The sequence below is a fragment of the Ovis aries genome, chromosome 1, assembly GCF_016772045.2.
Source record: "Ovis aries strain OAR_USU_Benz2616 breed Rambouillet chromosome 1, ARS-UI_Ramb_v3.0, whole genome shotgun sequence".
NCBI classification, from domain to species: Eukaryota; Metazoa; Chordata; class Mammalia; order Artiodactyla; family Bovidae; genus Ovis; species Ovis aries.
Window position 1 is genome coordinate 141,593,550 of NC_056054.1, and position 20,247 is coordinate 141,613,796.

The 20,247-nt window shown below is 36.0% G+C and overlaps 1 protein-coding gene across 8 annotated transcripts in view; it reads right to left on the reverse strand.

The window, feature by feature from the left end:
* Positions 1-20,247, reverse strand: part of LOC121816219 (uncharacterized) — a 761,897-nt gene that overhangs the window by 474,055 nt on the left and 267,595 nt on the right. For 2 of the 8 annotated variants that reach the window (XM_060416215.1, XM_060416224.1), the window contains exon 3: positions 3,254-3,447. The exons of the other annotated variants lie outside the window; for them this stretch is intronic. In XM_060416215.1, coding sequence (XP_060272198.1) covers positions 3,254-3,447 — 194 coding nt within the window. The remainder of the gene's footprint in view (positions 1-3,253; positions 3,448-20,247) is intronic. 8 annotated transcript variants of the gene reach the window in all.

Genomic DNA, 20,247 nt, shown 5'->3' on the forward strand with positions numbered 1-20,247 from the left:
TTGTCATAGACAAGTGAGCCAGGCACTATGAAGACCCACGACTTTATCTTTTAAACAATGCCGTGTGCCAAATAGTTAATGCTGCACACAACGAGCAAATAATGAATTATACCTTCATATCTATACCAAGTATTCTAAAGCTTTTGGATACATTTTTCCTTTAGACAAACACCAGCTGTAGCAGGTGATTTCCATTGCTAACACCATATATAAATTCTCACTTTTTTCCTGTCAGAATCCTGATTTGGTTTGGGACATCAGTGGGCTCAAGCAAAATTACTCAATTTCTCAGATTCTCATAAAGCCAGAACAGAAAAAGTGACAGACAGTTCCGGCCAGTGAGGTGTATGTAGAAGCAGACATCCTTTCCCAAATTTAATGGCATCATCTTGCTTTTAGCATATTTTTTTCTTTGCTTCCTGCCTAGACAGTCAATATTAGGCTGTAGAGCAAATGAAAGTGCAAAAAAAGAAAGAAAGAAAGTGCAAGCATAAGAGGCCCCAGTATGGACCAGAGGAAGAGTCTGGAATCGAAAGAGCATCCTTGAGTCTTTTAATTAGACTAAATTATGGTTTAACCTCCTAAAGGAAATCAACCCTGAATATATATTGGAAGGACTGACACTGAAGCTCCAATACTTTGGCCATCCGATGTGAAGAACTGACTCACTGGAAAAGACCCTGATGCTAGAAAAGAATGAAGGCAGGAGGAGAAGAGGGCTGCAGAAGATGAGATGGTTGGATGGCATCACCAATCCAATGGACATGAGTTTGAGCAAACCCCGAGAGACAGTGAAGAACAGGGAAGCCTGATGTGCTGCAGTCCATGGGGTTTCAAAGAGTCAGACGTGACTTAGAGACTGAACAACAGCAACATGGCCTAATATCAGGCTTCTTGTAGTGGAAGACAGTATTTATGCTTCTGTTCAAGCTGGTTAGAGGAAAAGGAAGAAAACAACAGAATGGGAAACACTAGAGATCTCTTCAAGAAAATTAGAGATACCAAGGGAATATTTCATGCCAAGATAGGTTCAATAAAGGACAGAAATGGTATGGACCTAACAGAAGCAGAAGATATTAAGATGAGGTGGCAAGAATACACAGAAGAATTACAAAAAAAGAGCTTCATGACCCAGATAATCATAATGGTATGATCACTCACTTAGAGCCAGACATTCTGCAAAGTGAAGGCAAGTGAGCCTTAGGCAGCATAACTAAGACAAAGCTAATGGAGGTGATGGAATTCCAGTTGAGCTATTTCAAATCCTAAAAGATGATGCAGTGAAAGGGCTGAACTCAGTATGCCAGCAAATTGGGAAAACTCAGCAGTGGCCACAGGACTGGAAAAGATCAGTTTTCATTCCAATCCCAAAGAAGGGCAATGCCAAAGAATGCTCAAACTACCGCATAATTGCACTCATCTCACATGCTAGTAAAATAATGCTCAAAATTCTCAAAGTTAGGCTTCAGCAACATGTGAACCATAAACTTCCAGATGTTCAAGCTGGTTTTAGAAAAGGCAGAGTAACCAGAGATCAAATTGTCAACATCCGCTGGATCATCGAAAAAGCAGGAGAGTTCTAGAAAAACATCTACTTCTGCTTTATTGACTATACCAAAGCCTTTGACTGTGTGGATCACAACAAACTGTGGAAAATTCTTCAAGAGATGGGAACACTAGATCACCTGCCCTGCCTCTTGAGAAATCTGTATGCAGGTCAGAAAGCAACAGTTAGAACTGGACATGGAACAACAGACTGGTTCCAAATAGGAAAAGGAGTATGTCAAGGCTGTATATTATCACCATACTTATTTAACTTATATGCAGAGGACATCATGGGAAATTCTGGCTGGATGAAGCACAAGCTGGAATCAAGATTGCTGGGAGAAATATCAATAACCTCAGATATGCAGATGATATAACCCTTACGGCAGAAAGTGAAGAAGAACTAAAGGGCCTGTTGATGAAAATGAAGGAGGAGAGTGAAAAAGTTGTCTTAAAGCTCAATATTCAGAAAACTAAGATCATGGCATCTGGTCCCATCACTTCATGGCAAATGGAGGGAGAAACAGTAGAAATAGTTGCAGACTTTATTTTTTGGGGCTCCAAAATTACTGTAGATGGTGACTGCTATGAAATGAAAAGATGCTTACTCCTTGGAAGGAAAGTTTAGACCAACCTAGATGGCATATTAGAAAGCAGATTACTTTGCCAACAATGGGCTCTCTAGTCCAGGCTATGATTTTTCCAGTAGTCACGTATGGATGTGAGAGTTGGATTATAAAGAAATCTGAGTGCCAAAGAATTGATGCTTTGAACTGTGGTGTTGGAGAAGACTCTTGAGAGTCCCTTGGAGTGCAAGGAGATCCAACCTGTCCATCCTAAAGGAAATCAGTCCTGAATATTCATTGGATGGACTGATGCTAAAGCTGAAACTCCAATACTTAGGCCACCTGATGCGAAGAACTGACTCATCTGAAAAGACCCTGACACTGGGAAAGATTGAAGGCAGGAAGAGAAGGGTACAAAAGAGGATGAGATGGTTGGATGGCATCACCAACTCAATCAACAGGAGTTTGAGTAAACTCTGGGAATTGGTGATGAACAGAAGCCTGGTGTGCTGCAGTCCATGGGGTGGCAAAGAGTTGGACATGATTGAGCAACTGAACTGAACTCAAGCTGCTTAAGTAGTGTCCTCTGTTGTACAAGAATTTCTTGTTTAAAAAAAAAAAACTTTTTATTTTTATAGTGGTTTAGTCGATTAACAATACTGTGATACTTTCAAGTGAATGATGAAGTTACTCAGCCATACATATGCATGTATCCATTCCTAACTGAGACTGTTTTAAAACATGATCCAGTGTAGTTCTTAATGATTGATATATTATAATACTGTATGTGCCCAGCACATTGCTAAAGGGGACTTCATGTATAGGACAGGAGCTGATCAACATTCTCTGAGGCATCTCAAAACTCTAAAATATTATGCTTCTACAGTAGTTCACTTCTAGCTACTGCAATCCTATTTTTTGAACCACAAAGTGAGACAATTTGTCTGAAAAAAATTGTGTGTGTTTTTATATGAACAGAGGTCTGGGAGATATAGTCCAGATTTTAGAAGTAACTAAAATTTCTGCAATGCTTCTGTTGTTTATGCTACTAGCAGGAAAGTATGATTAAAATCTGAATCACCTCAGAAAACTGCAATAGCACATCTAATTCTAAAATATTATGTGCATGCATGCTAAGTCACCTGTATCACGTTTGACTCTGTGTGACTCCACAGCCTGTAGCCTGCCAGGCCACCCAGTCCATGAGATTCTCCAGGCACGAACACAGGAGTGGGTTGCCATACCTTCTTCCAGGTGGTATTCCCGACCCAGGGATCTAACCCACGTCTCTTATGTCTCCTGCATTGGTAGATGGATTCTTTACCACTAGCACCACCTGGGAAATCAAAAATGTTTACAGAGAATAACAAAAATTGCTGACAGAAAGATTAGTGCTCAGGTTCAAAAACATGGCGGTCATTAAACCTGTTTTTGAAAGATGCTATTCTATAAAAAAAAAAAAAAAGCACGTGATTTTTTGAAATTTAGATTCCTGTAAATGATTTATTTATTTTTGATGGATAAAGGACTTGAGTTGGTAATAATAAGAATAACATGTCTAAAAATGTATGCTCTAAATAAAAAAAATTTAAAACCTGGTCTAATCAAAATCATTTATAATTGTTACTAAGAAATGTGAATTTGAAAGACAGTGAAAATTTTAAAAATCTGACTGGGAGGTGGGTTTAGGATTCTATTTTAGAAATTATTTGTTCTGGATGATTGTTGTGCTCACTGTCACTTGAGAAATTCTACCATAGTGGACAGAGTATAATCTTAAATCTCTTGATTTACAGTTTAGACTTGACTTCTAGTAATGACTTATGATGCTCAGCATAAACCTTGGGACACACATCAAATACTCAGACACCATTTCTTCTATATTTAATTTTAATTCCAATGTTCCTAGAAAACAGAGACACAATGCATTATCTTATCTGAGATATTTTCAGCCATGATATATGGTGGCAGGATGAGGTAAGGTCCTTTGTGGTATTACTCTTTATATACATAGACTGTTTTTTTTAAATAGACAATTGTATCCAATATAATTTGGCTGAGTCATATGAAGGCAAGAATACAAAAAATGTGGTAAAATGAGCTATCAACAAATTGAAAGAGAAATTTTCCATTTAAAAAATTTTAATATCATGCTTTTGAAATGTGGTGTTGGAGAAGACTCTTGAGAGTCCCTTGGACTGCAAGGAGATCCAACCATTCCATTCTAAAGGAGATCAACCCTGGGCGTTCTTTGGAAGCTGAAACTCCAATACTTTGGTCACCTATGTGAAGAGTTGACTCATTGGAAAAGACTGATGCTGGAGGGGATTGAGGGCAGAAGGAGAAGGGGATGACAGAGGATGAGATGGCTGGATGGCATCACCGACTCGATGGACATGAGTTTGAGTGAACTCCGGGAGTTGGTGATGGACAGGGAGGCCTGGTGTGCTGCGATTCATGGGGTCACAAAGAGTTGGACACGACTCAGCGACTGAACTGAACTGAACTGAATATCATTTAGTAATGCAGAGCTTGTTTGAGATGAGATATCTTAAGTAATGCAAAGCAAATAAGTTTCATTCCATTTGTTACTATAAATTCTGAACATAAACATTGAAAAGATTATATTGGTAAAGAAATTGTCTGACAGTTGTGTATTAAGAACATAGAAAGAGATACTGACAAAAAGTGGTAAACTATTTGAAAATCATGGAGAAAAGTGGTTCATCTTAGTTCTATCAATAGGAGTGAAATTTTCTAAAATTACCAGATTACTAGAAGAATATTAGTTTTTCACAAGAATTTATGGATTTAGAACTAGTTTTTATCATAACTGGCAGTTTAGGAAAATGACAGAACTCTCTAAGAAACATCACTGTCTATTCAATGTATCAGTTGGAATTCATGCTAAGTCTTCTCAGTTAAGTCCACCTCTTTGCAACCCTATGGACTGTAGCCCACGAGGCTCCTCTGTCTATGGAATTCTCCAGACAGCAATGCTGGAGTGGGTTGTTGTGCCCTCCTCCAGGGAATTTTCCTGATCCAGGAATCGAAACAGCACCTCTTATGTCTCCTGTACTGGCAGGCGGGTACTTTACCACTATGCCACCTTGGAAGGCCATCAGTTGGAATACTCACACTTTATTCCGCAGAAATCACTAATAGGATAAGATATAGATCTATTCTACTTTTGAGTTTGTACAGCATGACTTTATACTAAATATTTCAAAGGAGGGGCATTGTTACACTGATAATATATTGACACCATTGACAGACTTTAAGTATAACAATAGATTAAGTACATTAAATTTCACTGTACAAAATTAGTGATATATAATACTTTAAAATGTCAATAAGAAAATAATTAAAGATGTTCATAAGTGACAAAAATAATATTACTACATATAGAATTTCTGGTGTGAATTAGAAAAATATTTTAAGGTTCAGTTCAGTCACTCAGTTGTGTCCGACTCTGCGACCCCAAGAACCGCAGCACACCAGGCCTACCTGTCCATCACCAACTTCCGGAGTCTACCCAAACCCATGTCCATTGAGTTGGTGATGCCATCCAACCATCTCATCCTCGGTTGGCCCCTTCTCCTCCTGCCCTCAACCTTTCCCAGCATCAGGGTCTTTTCCAATGAGTCAGCTCTTTGCATCAGGTGGCCAAAGTATTAGAGTTTCAGCTTCACCATCAGTCCTTCCAATGAACATCCAGGACTGATCTCCTTTAGGATGGACTGTTTGGATCTCCTTGCAGTCTAAGGGACTCTCAAGAATATTCTCTAACACCACAGTTCAAAAGCATCAGTTCTTTTGTACTTAGCTTTCTTTATGTTAAGGTTACCTCATCGCAAATATTTTTTGTCATATTTTGCTATCCATTTTTATACCTCCATAGTGTAAATGTAAAAACCTTATTCTGTGGCAAAAGGCAGTAGTTTCTTCAGAGGTTTTCCTAGAGCCTAATATGACAAATCCCTCAGAAAAGTATGCCATATAAGATTCGTTCAGTTGAGTTCAGTCACTCAGTCGTGTCCAAATCTGCAACCCCATGGACTGCAGCATGCCAGGCTTCCCTGTTCATCACCAACCCCCAGAGTTTACTCAAAATCATGTCCATTGAGTTGGTGATGCCATCTCATCCTCTGTCATCCCCTTCTCCTCCTGCTTTTAATCTTTCCCATATTCAGGGTCTTTTCAAATGAGTAAGTTCTTCACATCAGGTGGCCAAAGTATTGGAGTTACAGTTTCAGCATCAGTCCTTCCAATGAATATTCAGGACTGATCTCCTTTACGATGGACTGGCTGAATCTCCTTGCTGTCCAAGGGACTTTCAAGAGTCTTCTTCAACACCACAGTTCAAAAGCATCAGTCCTTCGGCATTCAGCTTTCTTTAGTCCAACTCTCACATCCATACATGACTACTGGAAAAACCATAGCTTTGACTTTGTTGGCAAAGACATCCCTTTGTTGGCAAGGACATCCCTTTGTTGGCAAGGTAATGTCTCTGCTTTTTAATATACTACCACAAATGCATTTCTAAATTTGACTATATATCTAGATAATGGTGTTAACTAAATTATTCCTCACTTTACTATTAACTACCTTGAGCATCAATAAGGACAAAGAAAGTTCATGATGTGTATTCATTTGTTCTTGAATTAGCCTTGAAGTTACATCTTAATATATTACATATACAATTAATTGAGGAGGACATGGCAACCCACTCCAGTACTCTTGCCTGAAGAATCCCCATGGACAGAGGAGCCTGGCAAGTTACAGTCCATGGGGTCACAAAGAGTCAGACATGACTGACTAAGGGCATGCCATTAATTAGGTCATTACTTCCAGATTTGACACAAGATGGTACATTTTTGGGGAAAGAATGACATCTTAAAAAATGATAAATGTTTCTTTTTTATTAATTCAAATAAAATTGCATTTTTTAAAATAAATTTTTTAAGTTGACAGTGAAATCACTCTATTCTTAAAAAGAGTAGTGAATCTTAACTTTTGAAGATTGCTATAAGTTGAGTTTTGCTATGATGCTGGGAGGGATTGGGGGCAGGAGGAAAAGGGAATGACAGAGGATGAGATGGCTGGATGGTATCACTGACTCAATGGACGTGAGTCTGAGTGAACTCCGGGAGTTGGTGATGGACAGGGAGGCCTGGCGTGCTGCGATTCGTGGGGTCACAAAGAGTCAGACACGACTGAGCGACTGAACTGAACTGAACTGAATTTCCTTCATCTAAAACACTCAGAATAGGATTGAATATAATATTGTCATTTCATTAGACATGGATTGTCACAGAATTTAAACTTACACCAACATGATAGAATTAATATGAGAACTTTCACATTTTAGTTACTTAAGTTCAAAATACCAAATATTGAGCTTTATAAATTGTGATATTAACATAGTGAACATAGTGAATGGTTTATTTTTGATTTTTCTCAAAATAAAATAATAAAAGAGTGAACATTTAACATATGTTCTCTTACCAAATTCAATTAGTACTATAACAACATTTTGAAGTTCTCTACCCTGATTTGAAGAAGTAAAAAACTTGAGGTTGCAGCTTGTCATCTCAAATTATAAAATGGTATATGATTTTCTTTATCCAATCCTCTTATTTTAATGGTGAATCTGAGACTTCAAGAGGTTAAAGTGACATGTCCATGTCCTTACTTAGTGGCAGCCTATATTCTTAGCTGAGCAATGGAACTTTGATAGACTAGTTTTAATTTGATGAGATGGTTGGATAGCATCATCAACTCAATGGACATGAGGTTGAGCAAACTCAAGGAGATGGTGAAGGACAGGGACAGGGAAGCCTGGAATGCTATGGTTCATGGGGTCACAAAGAGTTGGGTACAACTTAGGGACTAAACAACAATTCTCATTTTGCTGTTTAGCTAATTTCTTTTATGACTAAATATATATTTTAGCCATTCACTGTTTATACAGAATTATCAGCAACAAAAACAAGTTTATAGATATAAATTTTTACAAGTCATTGCAGAACATAAGCATTAAACCTTTTCAAAAGTTTTACTTTTCAAACACTATATTTTAATGACTTTTACTTAGAGCAGAAAAGATTTGTTAAATAATTTTAAATGTCCAGCAGGAAAAACAAATTTTAGTAATTCAGCAACACCACAGGAATACAAAAGAGACAATTTAGAAAGCTAAAATAGTCTTTCCTTTAAAAGATTATATTTTAAAATTGTTTTAAAATACACTGTTCCTCTTCCAAAACAGAAATCAGCGTTTTTATTAATGCTCACACAAAATCTAAACTCGAGAGTGGGGCTACATCCCCTAAGACCTAAGCTTTCTATAAACAGCAAGATTTTCTTGTAAAAATTCAACCTATCAAAGGGCCAGAAACATCACTAGCAGCAGCAGAATCTTATCACTGAAACTCAAATTACTCGCCAACATTTCTGGGGTTACTGGAGTGAAACCATCTCAACACAAGAATGTTTTTCATTAGGTTTGTGTTTTGGGATGTTTTATCTATTACATATGGACTTCCTTAAGAGATACAAGAAATTATATGAGGCCTATCTGATAAATGCACAAAGAATAACCAGTTCCTTATGGCTGAAAATAAGTTCTTTTAAATGAGAAGCTGCACTTTTAAAAAGCTCTAAATGTAGTAATCATAATCATTTCTTTCCTTTAGTAGTAGTACCATGTGTAGATTTATATATATTTAATTTTAATTCAAAATCAACTGCTTTTGAGATAGGAAAAAAAAACAATCACAGTGTTCTTTAATTAAAATTTCTTTTAATTCAGAAATTTAAAAAACATGAGGGACATTAAAATACCAGTACCTCTTCAAAAGGTGTTTTATTCTTGTAAGAAAATGTGTCTTTTAAAGGAGTGACTTTCTATTTCTTTGACCCCTGAGAAAACATCATAGAGCAGAGAATTAAACAAAGGTAGGCATCAAATCAGAATATAAAAGTCATGCCCAATTCACATATAATAATGCATTTTGGACAAAAAAAGATCCCATAATATCTGCACATGAAGTTTCATTACAGTCTCTGTGTAAATGCTAAACCATGTTTTAAAAATTAGCTCATCACTAAAACAATCTAAATTTTGCAAAGTTGTTCCACCAAGTGTAAAACTTTATAGTGAATCAGCAAAAATGATTATTCTAAATATGCCTTTCCATAAAGAGAAACAAGTACTCAACCTTAAAAAAGTTCAAAAACTATAAAAAATATCATGTAAATATAGTTACAATTTTTCAGCAGATAAAATCATAGTTAAAAACAAATGACATACTAGTTGCAAAATTCTCTTTCAAAATAATGTTTTACTGCTTAATTGTGATTATTGAATTGACAAATAATGCACAGAAGTGAAAAAATGAAAATTGTAATGAGCATTTATGGCTTAAAATAACTATGTCTAAATTAAAAATTGTATTTATCAAAATATAAAATTTTTCTCATAGTGGTAGATATTTCCATTCCATTTATTATTAGAAGATAATAAAATTCTTCTTAAAACAATAATTATAAAATTGCCTTCTCAAAACTTTAGTTTCTCTTTGTTTCTTGAAAATGTGTTTTTTAATGAATAAGATTATTCTGCTTTTGTTATCTACCTAAAGTTATTTCAAATGCTTTCTGTAATTTTTAAAAATATATATTTAATTAAATCTTGTGAATAATCTACTGATTAGCTCCTGTCTTCCAAACCATGGTTATGTTATTTATTAATATGTGATAAAGGAAAAGATTTTTTACAACCAACCAAATATAAACTTTTACTCTATTCATATTCCAAAAAGACATTGTAAAGTTTATATTTGATGTGGATACCTTAATGTGTGATTTTAAAAGCAGATAATGGTTTTGTCTTTAAGAAAGAAATTCTCTATAAATAAGCCAACTAAAATCTGGTTATATTTTCATGTAATACTCATAATTTATAGACCGCTAAGAAGTATAAAGTGGTTTCATTAATACTACAAAGCTAAAAGATTGATAAGTTCCTCTAAAAAGCAGGCATTATAATAATTTATTATAGTATATTTTAAAAGTATAAGATATTTATACATCTATATACATATGAGATATAGTATAAGATATTTATACATATATATACATATTAAAGATATTTATACATATATATACACAAATAAGATGTAGTATGAGATATTTTTAGAAGCTAAAACCCTAAAATAAATATTCTCTAAATATTTATCCTGGATGTTTAAATTCATTTTTATAATTTTTCTTGAAGACAATTTTATTTGAAAATACTGTAGAGGAAAATATTTCAGCCAGTTTTGATAACACCTCACATGATTAAACATGTTCACAATAACGAATGCAAGTAAATGTAGGTTCTCTAAATATCTTTTGCACTTTGATAAATATTTACCCTTGTCTTTTGTGATAAAGTTTACTATCTTCAGTTTTACTAAGAGAAAGGTAGGGAGGGACACCTCCAAAAGAGTACTAAAGACCGTGGTTGTGGGAAGGGTGTTTCTGTACAAAAAAATATTTAATTAAGATCATTTCTGATTTTGAATCTCCCTCTGTGCTGATGAAAAGGAGAGTTATAAAGAAGAAGCAGGGCTCCAGCCGGCTATACACAGGGTAGAACAAATACACCCCAACTCCAAAACAAGGAAACGTGGACCCCCCTACTGACTAGCAATGGGAGGAAGTTATCTCCCACAGGCTTCAGAGATGAGTCCCAGAAAGGAATATGGTATGAGAACCATAGGCACTTTGAGAAGGTAGAGGAAATGGAGCTAAACCATTCATTATGGTTTAGTTCCACTGTTGTGTCATGACGCAGTCAGGTTTTTGAAAACAAATGGCTCAGACTTTATATTTCAGAAATCATGGCTGTAATATTTCTAAAGGGGTGGGGAGGATGTTCCCTAATACTCTATTTTAGCAGCAGAATGATGTATCAATAGACTGCTTTTGTGCATCAAATGAATATTGTCTTGTTACTACTTCACATCGATGAAAAGTTTTTTCCACTGAATCTCCAGCAATATTTAAATATCATAATATATAGCACTTTACAAAATGGAGACCTTTAATAAGCAAATTATAATGGAATTCACATGTTCCCCAAAATGTTAAACATTTAAAAGCAAAAGCTTGGCAGCCCAGTTCATAGCTTTGAACCACACTGTTTTCATGTTAGTTAGGAAGATGTGATGTTAGGGAAAACTTGAGTCATCCTGCCTTTGACAGTTTCTTTGTAAAGTTATAGAGTGAACTTGAAAACACCGATACACTATAAACCTATCCGCAATATTTGGTTCTGTAAGGCTTTTATACATAATTTTTTAAGTTCATGCTCACAGCCTTTCACCAGAAAAAAAAAATTACAAGTCATACTTGATTAATTAGGTTTTCTGATTCATTTTTATTAAAAATCTATTAAAAATAAAATATAAATGTTTTTCTCTGGTGGCTCATCAGTAAAAAATTCATCTGTAATGCCAGATATACAGGAGATCCAGTTTCAATCCCTGGGTCAGGAGATCCCCTAAAGTAGGAAATGGCAACCCAATCCAGTATTCTTGCCTGGAAAATTCCATGGACAGAGAAGTCTGGCAGGCTACCATTTGTGGGATCACAGAGTCAGACACAACTATTATAATATAAATATAAATATAAATAAATACCAATATTCCAGAATAATATAATTAAAGAACTCTCCAGCAGCTGAACTTTGTACATTGAAAAGGTTTCCCTCCTGTTTCTTAAGAAATTGTCCTTTAGCAATTTGTTCTTTTTTCTCTGTGTGGTAAGTTGAAACACTGGGATTTCAATCAAAATCAAATCTTACTAAGAAACAATAACATTACTTCCAGTGATATAACAGTGACACCCTGGTGACAATGATTTGCTTTGCCTTATTACTTGATAGACTATAATTTTCTAGTGAAGTTCTAAAGATGGGCAGACGCTTGGATAATTTTTATAATGAATTTTTTTAATTGTATACTATTTTATAATAAAATTATAAAAATGAAAATATAGAAAAGAGATAGTAACTTATAAATGTATACCTTTAAAATTAAAATGTATGTTAATTATAAATTGGCTCTTTATTTGACTAGAAAATAAGTAGCAGTTATACAAAGGGGCCGTAGAATATACAGGAGAAGAACACAGTACCGGATTTTCATCAATGAACCATATGGAAAAGCAATTACTTTATAAAGATAAAATAAGCCCCAGTCCCCTTCTCACTAAGTGACGGTGTATAGTGACACTATCCAGGCCTTCTGATTCTCAGCTTCTCTGAGAAGGAGCAACAATAATATTCTACCTTCCTTAACAATACAGACTTATATTGAGAAGTAAAGATATCCTGTCATCAACGATCATAAAAAAGCTATCCCTAAAATTATGTCATCCAGCAGAACATGATCGTGATACTCACTAGAACTTGGTTACAAATACTCCACTCTTCCTCTCATGGGCACTTAGTAGGAATGTACTTTCATATCTTTTTGACTTAGCTATGACCTTATAACTTGTGTCAGTCAATGAGTGTGAGCAGATATAAAACTTCAAGAGTTAGCATGCCATTCACCTATATCCTTTTTTCAGTTATAACAATCACGGTGGTCCCTCCATGAGCCTGGACTGATGTTAAAAGTTATTTGAGTTCTGTAATATAAGTAAAAGAGTAAATCTTTGTTGCAGTAAGCCAATGAAATGTGGGATGCCTTATTACTGCACCATAACCTCAAATATTCTGACTCACAAAATATATAAATTCCCAAAGGAAAGTGTTTTATGAACATGTTTTATAAACTGTGACTTTTCATATAAAATTGCAATTTTCCAACAAATACATCCTTTAACTGTTTAAAAAATAAAAAAGCTGTGCCTTAAATTCCATATATTAAACAGATCAATTTGTCAAATTTTGTCAGTCTGTTCAAAATGGACCATAACCTACCAAGATGGAGTTTTATGATGTGTCGTAGTTAAGAGGTATGCTTGAAGGGCTGTGGCATAGTTACAGTCTACATAAGGTTATTTGGAGAGTACAGTTGACCTCTGAACAACACAGGATTGAACTGTGTGAGCCAACATATATATGGTTTTTTTAATGAATCAACAGCATTATACTATTCTGAGATTGGTTGAGTCCTTAGATGCAGAACCACAGATATGGAGGGAAGACTATGGGACCTGAGCATGCATGGATTTTGGTTTCCCTGGTGGGTGTTGGGTCTCTTCCTCTGTTTTACTGAGGAACAACTGCACTTCCTTTTCTGGAGTTCCTCTTGCCTATCTATTCATTTCCTGTCCTTTCAGTGTGCGAACCTTCATTACTGTGAATGAATGACTGAATACAAAGAAGAAAGGTATTCAGTTCACCAATGATAACAGCCATTTTTGAGAATATACCATATACATAGTAGTTGAGATGAGTACTAGGGGAGAGGTTCTCAATGTTGGTGTTGCATTATAATCATATGAGGACATTTAATAAATACCAGCTCCTGAACCCTGCCTAAAACCAATTAAATTAGGATCTCTGCAAGTGAGATCTGAGTATTCTTTCTCCCCCACCAAGTAGGGGGATTAGTGGTCAAAAGTAAGATTATGTTTTCAGTTTAGTTCAGTCATTCAGTCGTGTCCAACTCTTTGCGACCCCATGGACTGCAGCATGCCAGGCTTTCCTGTCCATCACCAATTCCCAAAGGTTACTCAAACTCATGTCCATTAAGCCAGTAATGCCATCCAAACACATCATCCTCTGTCATTCCCTTCTCCCACCTTCAATCTTTCCCAGCATCAGGGTCTTTTCAAATGAGTTACTTAAAAAAAAAAAAAAAAAAAACTGATGCTGGTAAAGATTGAAGGCAGAAAGAGAAGAGGTAGACAGAGGATGAGATGGTGGGATGGCATCACTGATTCAATGGATACGAACTTGGGAAATCACTGAAAGATAGTGAGGGGCAGAGAGGCCTGGCAAGCTGCAATCCATGGGATTGCAGAGAGTTGGACACAACTTAGCAAGAGAACAACTAAGACAATATATTCAAAGTACACAATTTGATCAGAGATCATTCCGTCATTTTGGAAATTGCACTTGAGTACTGCATTTCAGACTCTTTTATTGACTGCGAGAGCTACTCCATTTCTTCTAAGGGATTCATGCCCATAGTAATAGATGATCATCTGAATTAATTTCACCCATTCTGCTCCCTTTTAGTTCACTTATTCCTAAAAGGTCAGTGTTCACTCTTGCCAACTCCTGCTTGAACACTTCCAATTTACCTTGATTCGTGGACCTAACATTCCAGGTTCCTATGCAGTACTGTTCTTTATAGCAACAGACTTTACTTTCACCACCAGACACATCACAGCTGGGTCTTGTTTCTGCTTTGGCTCAGCCTCTTCATTCTTTCTGGAGCTATTTCTCCACTCTTCTCCTGTAACATACTGGGTGCCTACCAACCTGGGGAATTAATCTTTCAGTGTCATATGTTTTTGCCTTTTCATACTGTTCATGGGGTTTTCAAGGCAAGAACACTAAAGTGGTTTGCCATTTCCTTTTCCAGTGGACCGTGTTTTATCAGAACTCTCCATCATAACCTGTCTGCCTTGGGTGGCCCTACACAGCATGGCTCATAGTTTCATTGAGTTAGGCAAGGTTATGATCCAAGGGATCAGTATGCTTGGTTTTCACATGCTAGCAAAGTAATGTTCAAAACTCTCCAAGCCAGGCTTCCACAGTACATGAACTGAGAAGCTCCAGATGTTCAAGCTGGATTTAGAAAAGGCAGAGGAACCAGAGATCAAAATGCCAACATCCATTGGATCATTAAAAGAGTAAAAGAGTTCCAGAAAACATCTACTTTTGCTTTATTGGCTACACCAAATCTTTTGATTGTGTGGATCCCAGAAAACTGTGGAAAATTCTACAAAGGATGGGACTACCAAATTACCTTACCTGCCTCCTGAGAAACCTGTATGCAGGTCAAGAAGAAACAATTAGAACTCGACATGGAACAACAGACTGCTTCCAAATTGGGAAAGGAGTACTTCAAGGCTGTATATTGTCACCCTGTTTATTTAACTTATATGAAGAGTACATCATGGAAAATGCCAGGCTGGATGAAGCACAAGTTGGAATCAGGACTGCTGGGAGAAATATCAATAACCTCAGATATGCAGATGGTACCACCCATATGGCAGAAAGCAAAGAGGAACTACAGTGCCTCTTGGTGCAGGTGAAAGACGAGGGTGAAAAAACTGGCTTAAAAGTCAACAATCAAAAAATGAAGATTATCTCATCTAGTCCCATCACTTCATGACAAATACATGGGGACACAATGGAAACAGTGACAGATTTTATTTTCTTGGGCTCCAAAAACTCTGCATATGGTGACTATAGCAACAAAACTAAAAGATGCTTGCTCTTTGGAAAAAAAAGATTTGACAAACCTAAACAGCATATTAAAAAACAGAGATATTACTGTGCCGACAAAAGTCCGTCTATTCAAAGCTATGGTTTCATCACTAGTCATGCATGGATGCAAGAGTTGGACTATAAAGAAAGTTGAATGCTGAATAATTGATGTTTTTGAGCTGTGGTGTTGGAGAAGACTCTTGAGAGTCCCTTAGACTGCAAGGAGATCAACCAGTAAATCCTAAAGGAGATCAGTGCTGAATAGTCACGGGAAGGACTAATGCTCAAGATGAAGCTTCAATACTTTGGCCACCTGATACAAAGAACTGACTCATTGGAAAAGACTGATGCTGGGAAAGACTGAAAGCAGGAAGAGAAGGGGATGGATGGCATTACTAACTCAATGGACGTGAGTTTGAGCAAGCTCTGGGAGATGGCAAAGGACAGGGAAAGCTGGTGTGCTGCTGTCTATGGGATGCAATGAATTGGACATTACTGAGCGACTGAACGACAACAACAAAACAACTTTCTAAGTTTTGACATTCATAGATGCATGCAAAATATCATCACAGTCAACTTTCATCATGTATTCTTGAGTATTTTTCAATCTCAGGTGTTTCTAAGGAGCAGCCAAATTTGAGCAAGATGGTAGTAGAGAGAAAGAGATAAATAGAATGGTATCTCACTCTTGAGAGTCCCTACAAGGACCGCAGTTGATTCAAACCAGTCAATCCTAAAGGAAATCAACCCTGAATATTCATCAAAAGAACTATTGCTGAAGCTGAGGCTCTAAGATTTTGGCCATGTGTTGCAAAGAGCGACTCATTGGAAAAGATACTGATTCTGGGACAGGCATCAGGCAGGTTGAAGGCAAAAGGATAAAGGGATGGCAGAGAATGAGATGGTTAGATAGCATCACTTAATGGATATGAATTTGAGCAATCTCTGGAAGATAGTGGAGGACAGATGAGCCTGGTGTGCTGCAGGCAATGGGGTCTCAAAGTGTTGGGCACGACTTAGTGACAGAACAACAAATATAGCTATATTTAATTCTAAACAAGAGAACCTAAAATATTTCTAAACATAGAAGCAAGAGCTATATTTTTGGAAAACAGTAGGAATGGAAAAACATATTCACATTAGAGTTAATCATAAGTAACTAGCTATAATCTGATGAATAATATATTTCTATCATAGTTAAAATCATTTATGCTTTACATTTTGTATGATGAAATCATCATATTCATCATCTGAAATAGCTTTTACTCTGAAATAAAACTTTAAATTAGTCTTTCAAAAACTCACACAAAAAAATCTTACTCTCCCCTTTGAAACACATAAAAATAGAAGTATTTTAAAACAATATTTAATATTCAAAATACATTGCAATGAAAATAAATAAATGTTAATATTTGCTGTTATTAAAACAACTCATTTACAAAAAGTACTTGTCAGAGATTATTTCCGAATTTTATTTAAAAATTCAAAAAAGCCTACATGAAGCAAAATTTCAGTGATTTTTAATATTGAGATACTTATTTTAACTCTTCTGTATTTAGTCTGATTTGACCCAGTTCTCTTTTTATAATCAATTTGAAGTTATTGTGAAAGACTTTTCATGCTTATCTGCATATATTTATCATTATGGTTATGGTCCATCTGTCACTGACTAGATAATTCACTGAACTTGATAATTCACTCAACCTTTCTGGTACTATATCTATTTAACATGAGCATTAGGTCAGATGCTCTCAAGAATACTATCAGATATATAAAACTATAATTTTGTATATAGAAGCCCATCCTTTCACACTAGGAACTCACTCAACATTGGACAAACTCGAATGATTTTAAGCTATTTGCTGTCATATAATAATTGTCAACTCTGAACAGTACAGTCCCTTTTTAGAAGGAAAACATAAAAATAAAAATGTTTGCAATCCTTTAACATGGAAATTAATCTTTTCAAAGTTTTAATATAAAACTAAATATACATTCATAGGGCTTATAATGCTTACAGGGCGTCCATGGTGGCTCAGCTGGTAAAGAATCTGCCTGTAATGTGGGAGACCTGGGTTTGATCCCTGGGTTGGGAAGATACCCTAGAGAAGGGAGAGGCTACCCACTCCAATATTCTGGCCTGGAGAATTCCACAGACTGTATAGTCCATGGGGTCGCAAAAAGTCAAACATGACTGAGAGACTTTCACTTCACTATAATGCTTACAGTACTATAAAGTCTAAAGAAATGTGTAAATTAAAGCTACAAAAAAAAAAAATTCATTTTCTCCCCTGCTGATGAAGTAGAAAACCAAGGATTTTCTTACTCTCCAGGATATAGGAAAAGAATGTCTGGATAGTGACTAAGTCAATTCAGAATAATGTTTTCCTCATCCATGGTTAAAGATCAGTGCAACCATAGTACATTCAATTTAGTTTCCTTCATTACTGAAGTAGTCAAAATAATCTAGTAAGTGTTCAAAGACTGTGTCATTGACAACGTATACAGAATATACTACATATCACACTACTGAGTTGACAAACCTTGACACTTGGAAAGAAGTGATTATGACCAAGCAGTTAAAAGTTATAAAGGATAATTTCAGAGACTTAACATTTGGTTCAAACCTCTTAACTCAACAAAAATATCATAAGAAAAACCTAGTTTGGCTGCTCTTCATGTGATGAAGACAAGCAGGACAAAAACAACTATTTGAAATAAGTTGTGCCAAATAGCTGCTAAATTTATTTAATCTTGATGTGAAACTCTCCACCTCAAATTTTCCATGACATCCTCATGACTCTCCTATTTCTAGCCATCTCAGCCCAATTCTTTGAGTTAAAGAATCAAATATCCAATTACATTCTTAAAAGAAAAAAAAACACTGAAAATTACATAATAATAAATACTTCATTACCAGGAAAATTATAATAATACAGCCTTGGAGGTGAATTATTTTGAGGTCTATGTATACAACCATTTTTAATCAAATCAGAATACTTGCATCATATAATAATTATGTTACATCACGTCTCTTAAACTTATACTCAAAATGCAAACTATTGTTTTCTTTAGCTTCCACAGATAATGGAAAGCAATCAATCTTAGAGCATTAAACAGTTATAACCATAATACTGAATAAATTTCTGATGCTTGAAACAACCAGAAAACACAGCTAGATGAAGTCACTGTCCAAGTCATTACCTAAATCACATATATGATTCCCATTTGTCTGGCATTCCTGTAATATGAAACTTCAAAGGCTTTCATAAATTACAAAATTAAACTATCTCATCAATCTGACCTACCCAGAAGATCACAAGGTCTTGCTTATCATTAACCTTCAACAAACACCATTTGACTACCCACTATGCATCAGAAAATGATCTAAATATGAAGAAACCACAATACACAGCAGTCAAAGATGACTACATCATACAGGTGGGGAGAGAGGTGTCAAGTAAACTGAGAAGAAATGAACTTGGTACCAAGTTGTGAAGAAAAACAAAATGCCAAGCTGAGGAGTTTGTGTTTTGCCTCTAAGCAAAGCAAAATCACAAAAATTTTGAATGGGTAACTATCTCATTAGTGTTCATCACTCAGCCATGTCCAACTTTTTGTGACCCCATGGACTGTAGCCCACCAGTCTCCTCTGTCCATGGAATTCTCCAGGCCAAAAAAACTGGAGTGAGTAGCTGTTCCCTTCTCCAGGGGATCTTCCCAACCTAGGAATGGAACCTGGGTCTCCTGCATTGCAAGCAGATTCTTTACCATCTTAGCCACAAGGGAAGACTTGGAATTAATTATCTCATTAACTCCATACAAATTTCAGGGAGAACCTTAATGACACTGTTGTTGATGGATGAGAGAGGGAGGGATACAGAAATAGTTAGGAGCTTGTAAAAAATCAAGAAGCAGATTTTGTGCTTCTAACACGAAGGTAACAGATACAAAGATAAAGAGAAGTAGAGAAGCTTGGGACAAATGTAAGGATGTGAACAACAGGATTTTGATGAATGTCAGTTAGGGACAGGACTAATGCTTGTATGTGGAATCTAGAAAAATGGTACAGATAAACATATTTGAAGGTCAGAAGTAGAGATGCAGATGTAGGGAATGGATGTGTGGTTCAAGGAGGGGGAAGGAGAGGGGTGGGGAATTCATCAGGAGACTGGGATTGACATATATATACTACTGTGTGTAAAGCAGATAGCTAGTGGGAACCTGTTGTATAGCAAAGGGAGCTCAGCTCAGCGCTCTGTCACGACCTAGATGGGTGATATAGGTGAGGGGTGGGAGGGAGGTCCAAGAGGGAAGGGATATGTATGCATATAGCCAATTCACTGCATTGTACAGAAGAAAGTAACACAACATTGAAAAGCAACTATATCCCAATAAAAAGACTTTAGCATAAAATAATAATTAATAAAGATTATATATTAAGAGCCTAGAAGGTTACTATCAACCATAAAGAATGGTTACTATCAACCAGGACAACAATGGTAAGAGGTGTAAGTTTAGAAATAAAGATAGAACCTAGTAAAGTTTTGGGTATCTTTAGGTTATCAAATTAAAGATAGACTCATGCCAATTGAAGAGATCTTAATCAAGCAGAAGATTAAGATCTCTTTAGGATAGGGATTAAACATTCCAGCTGAGCTAGGGAGATCGCATTTTCTACTTCCTATT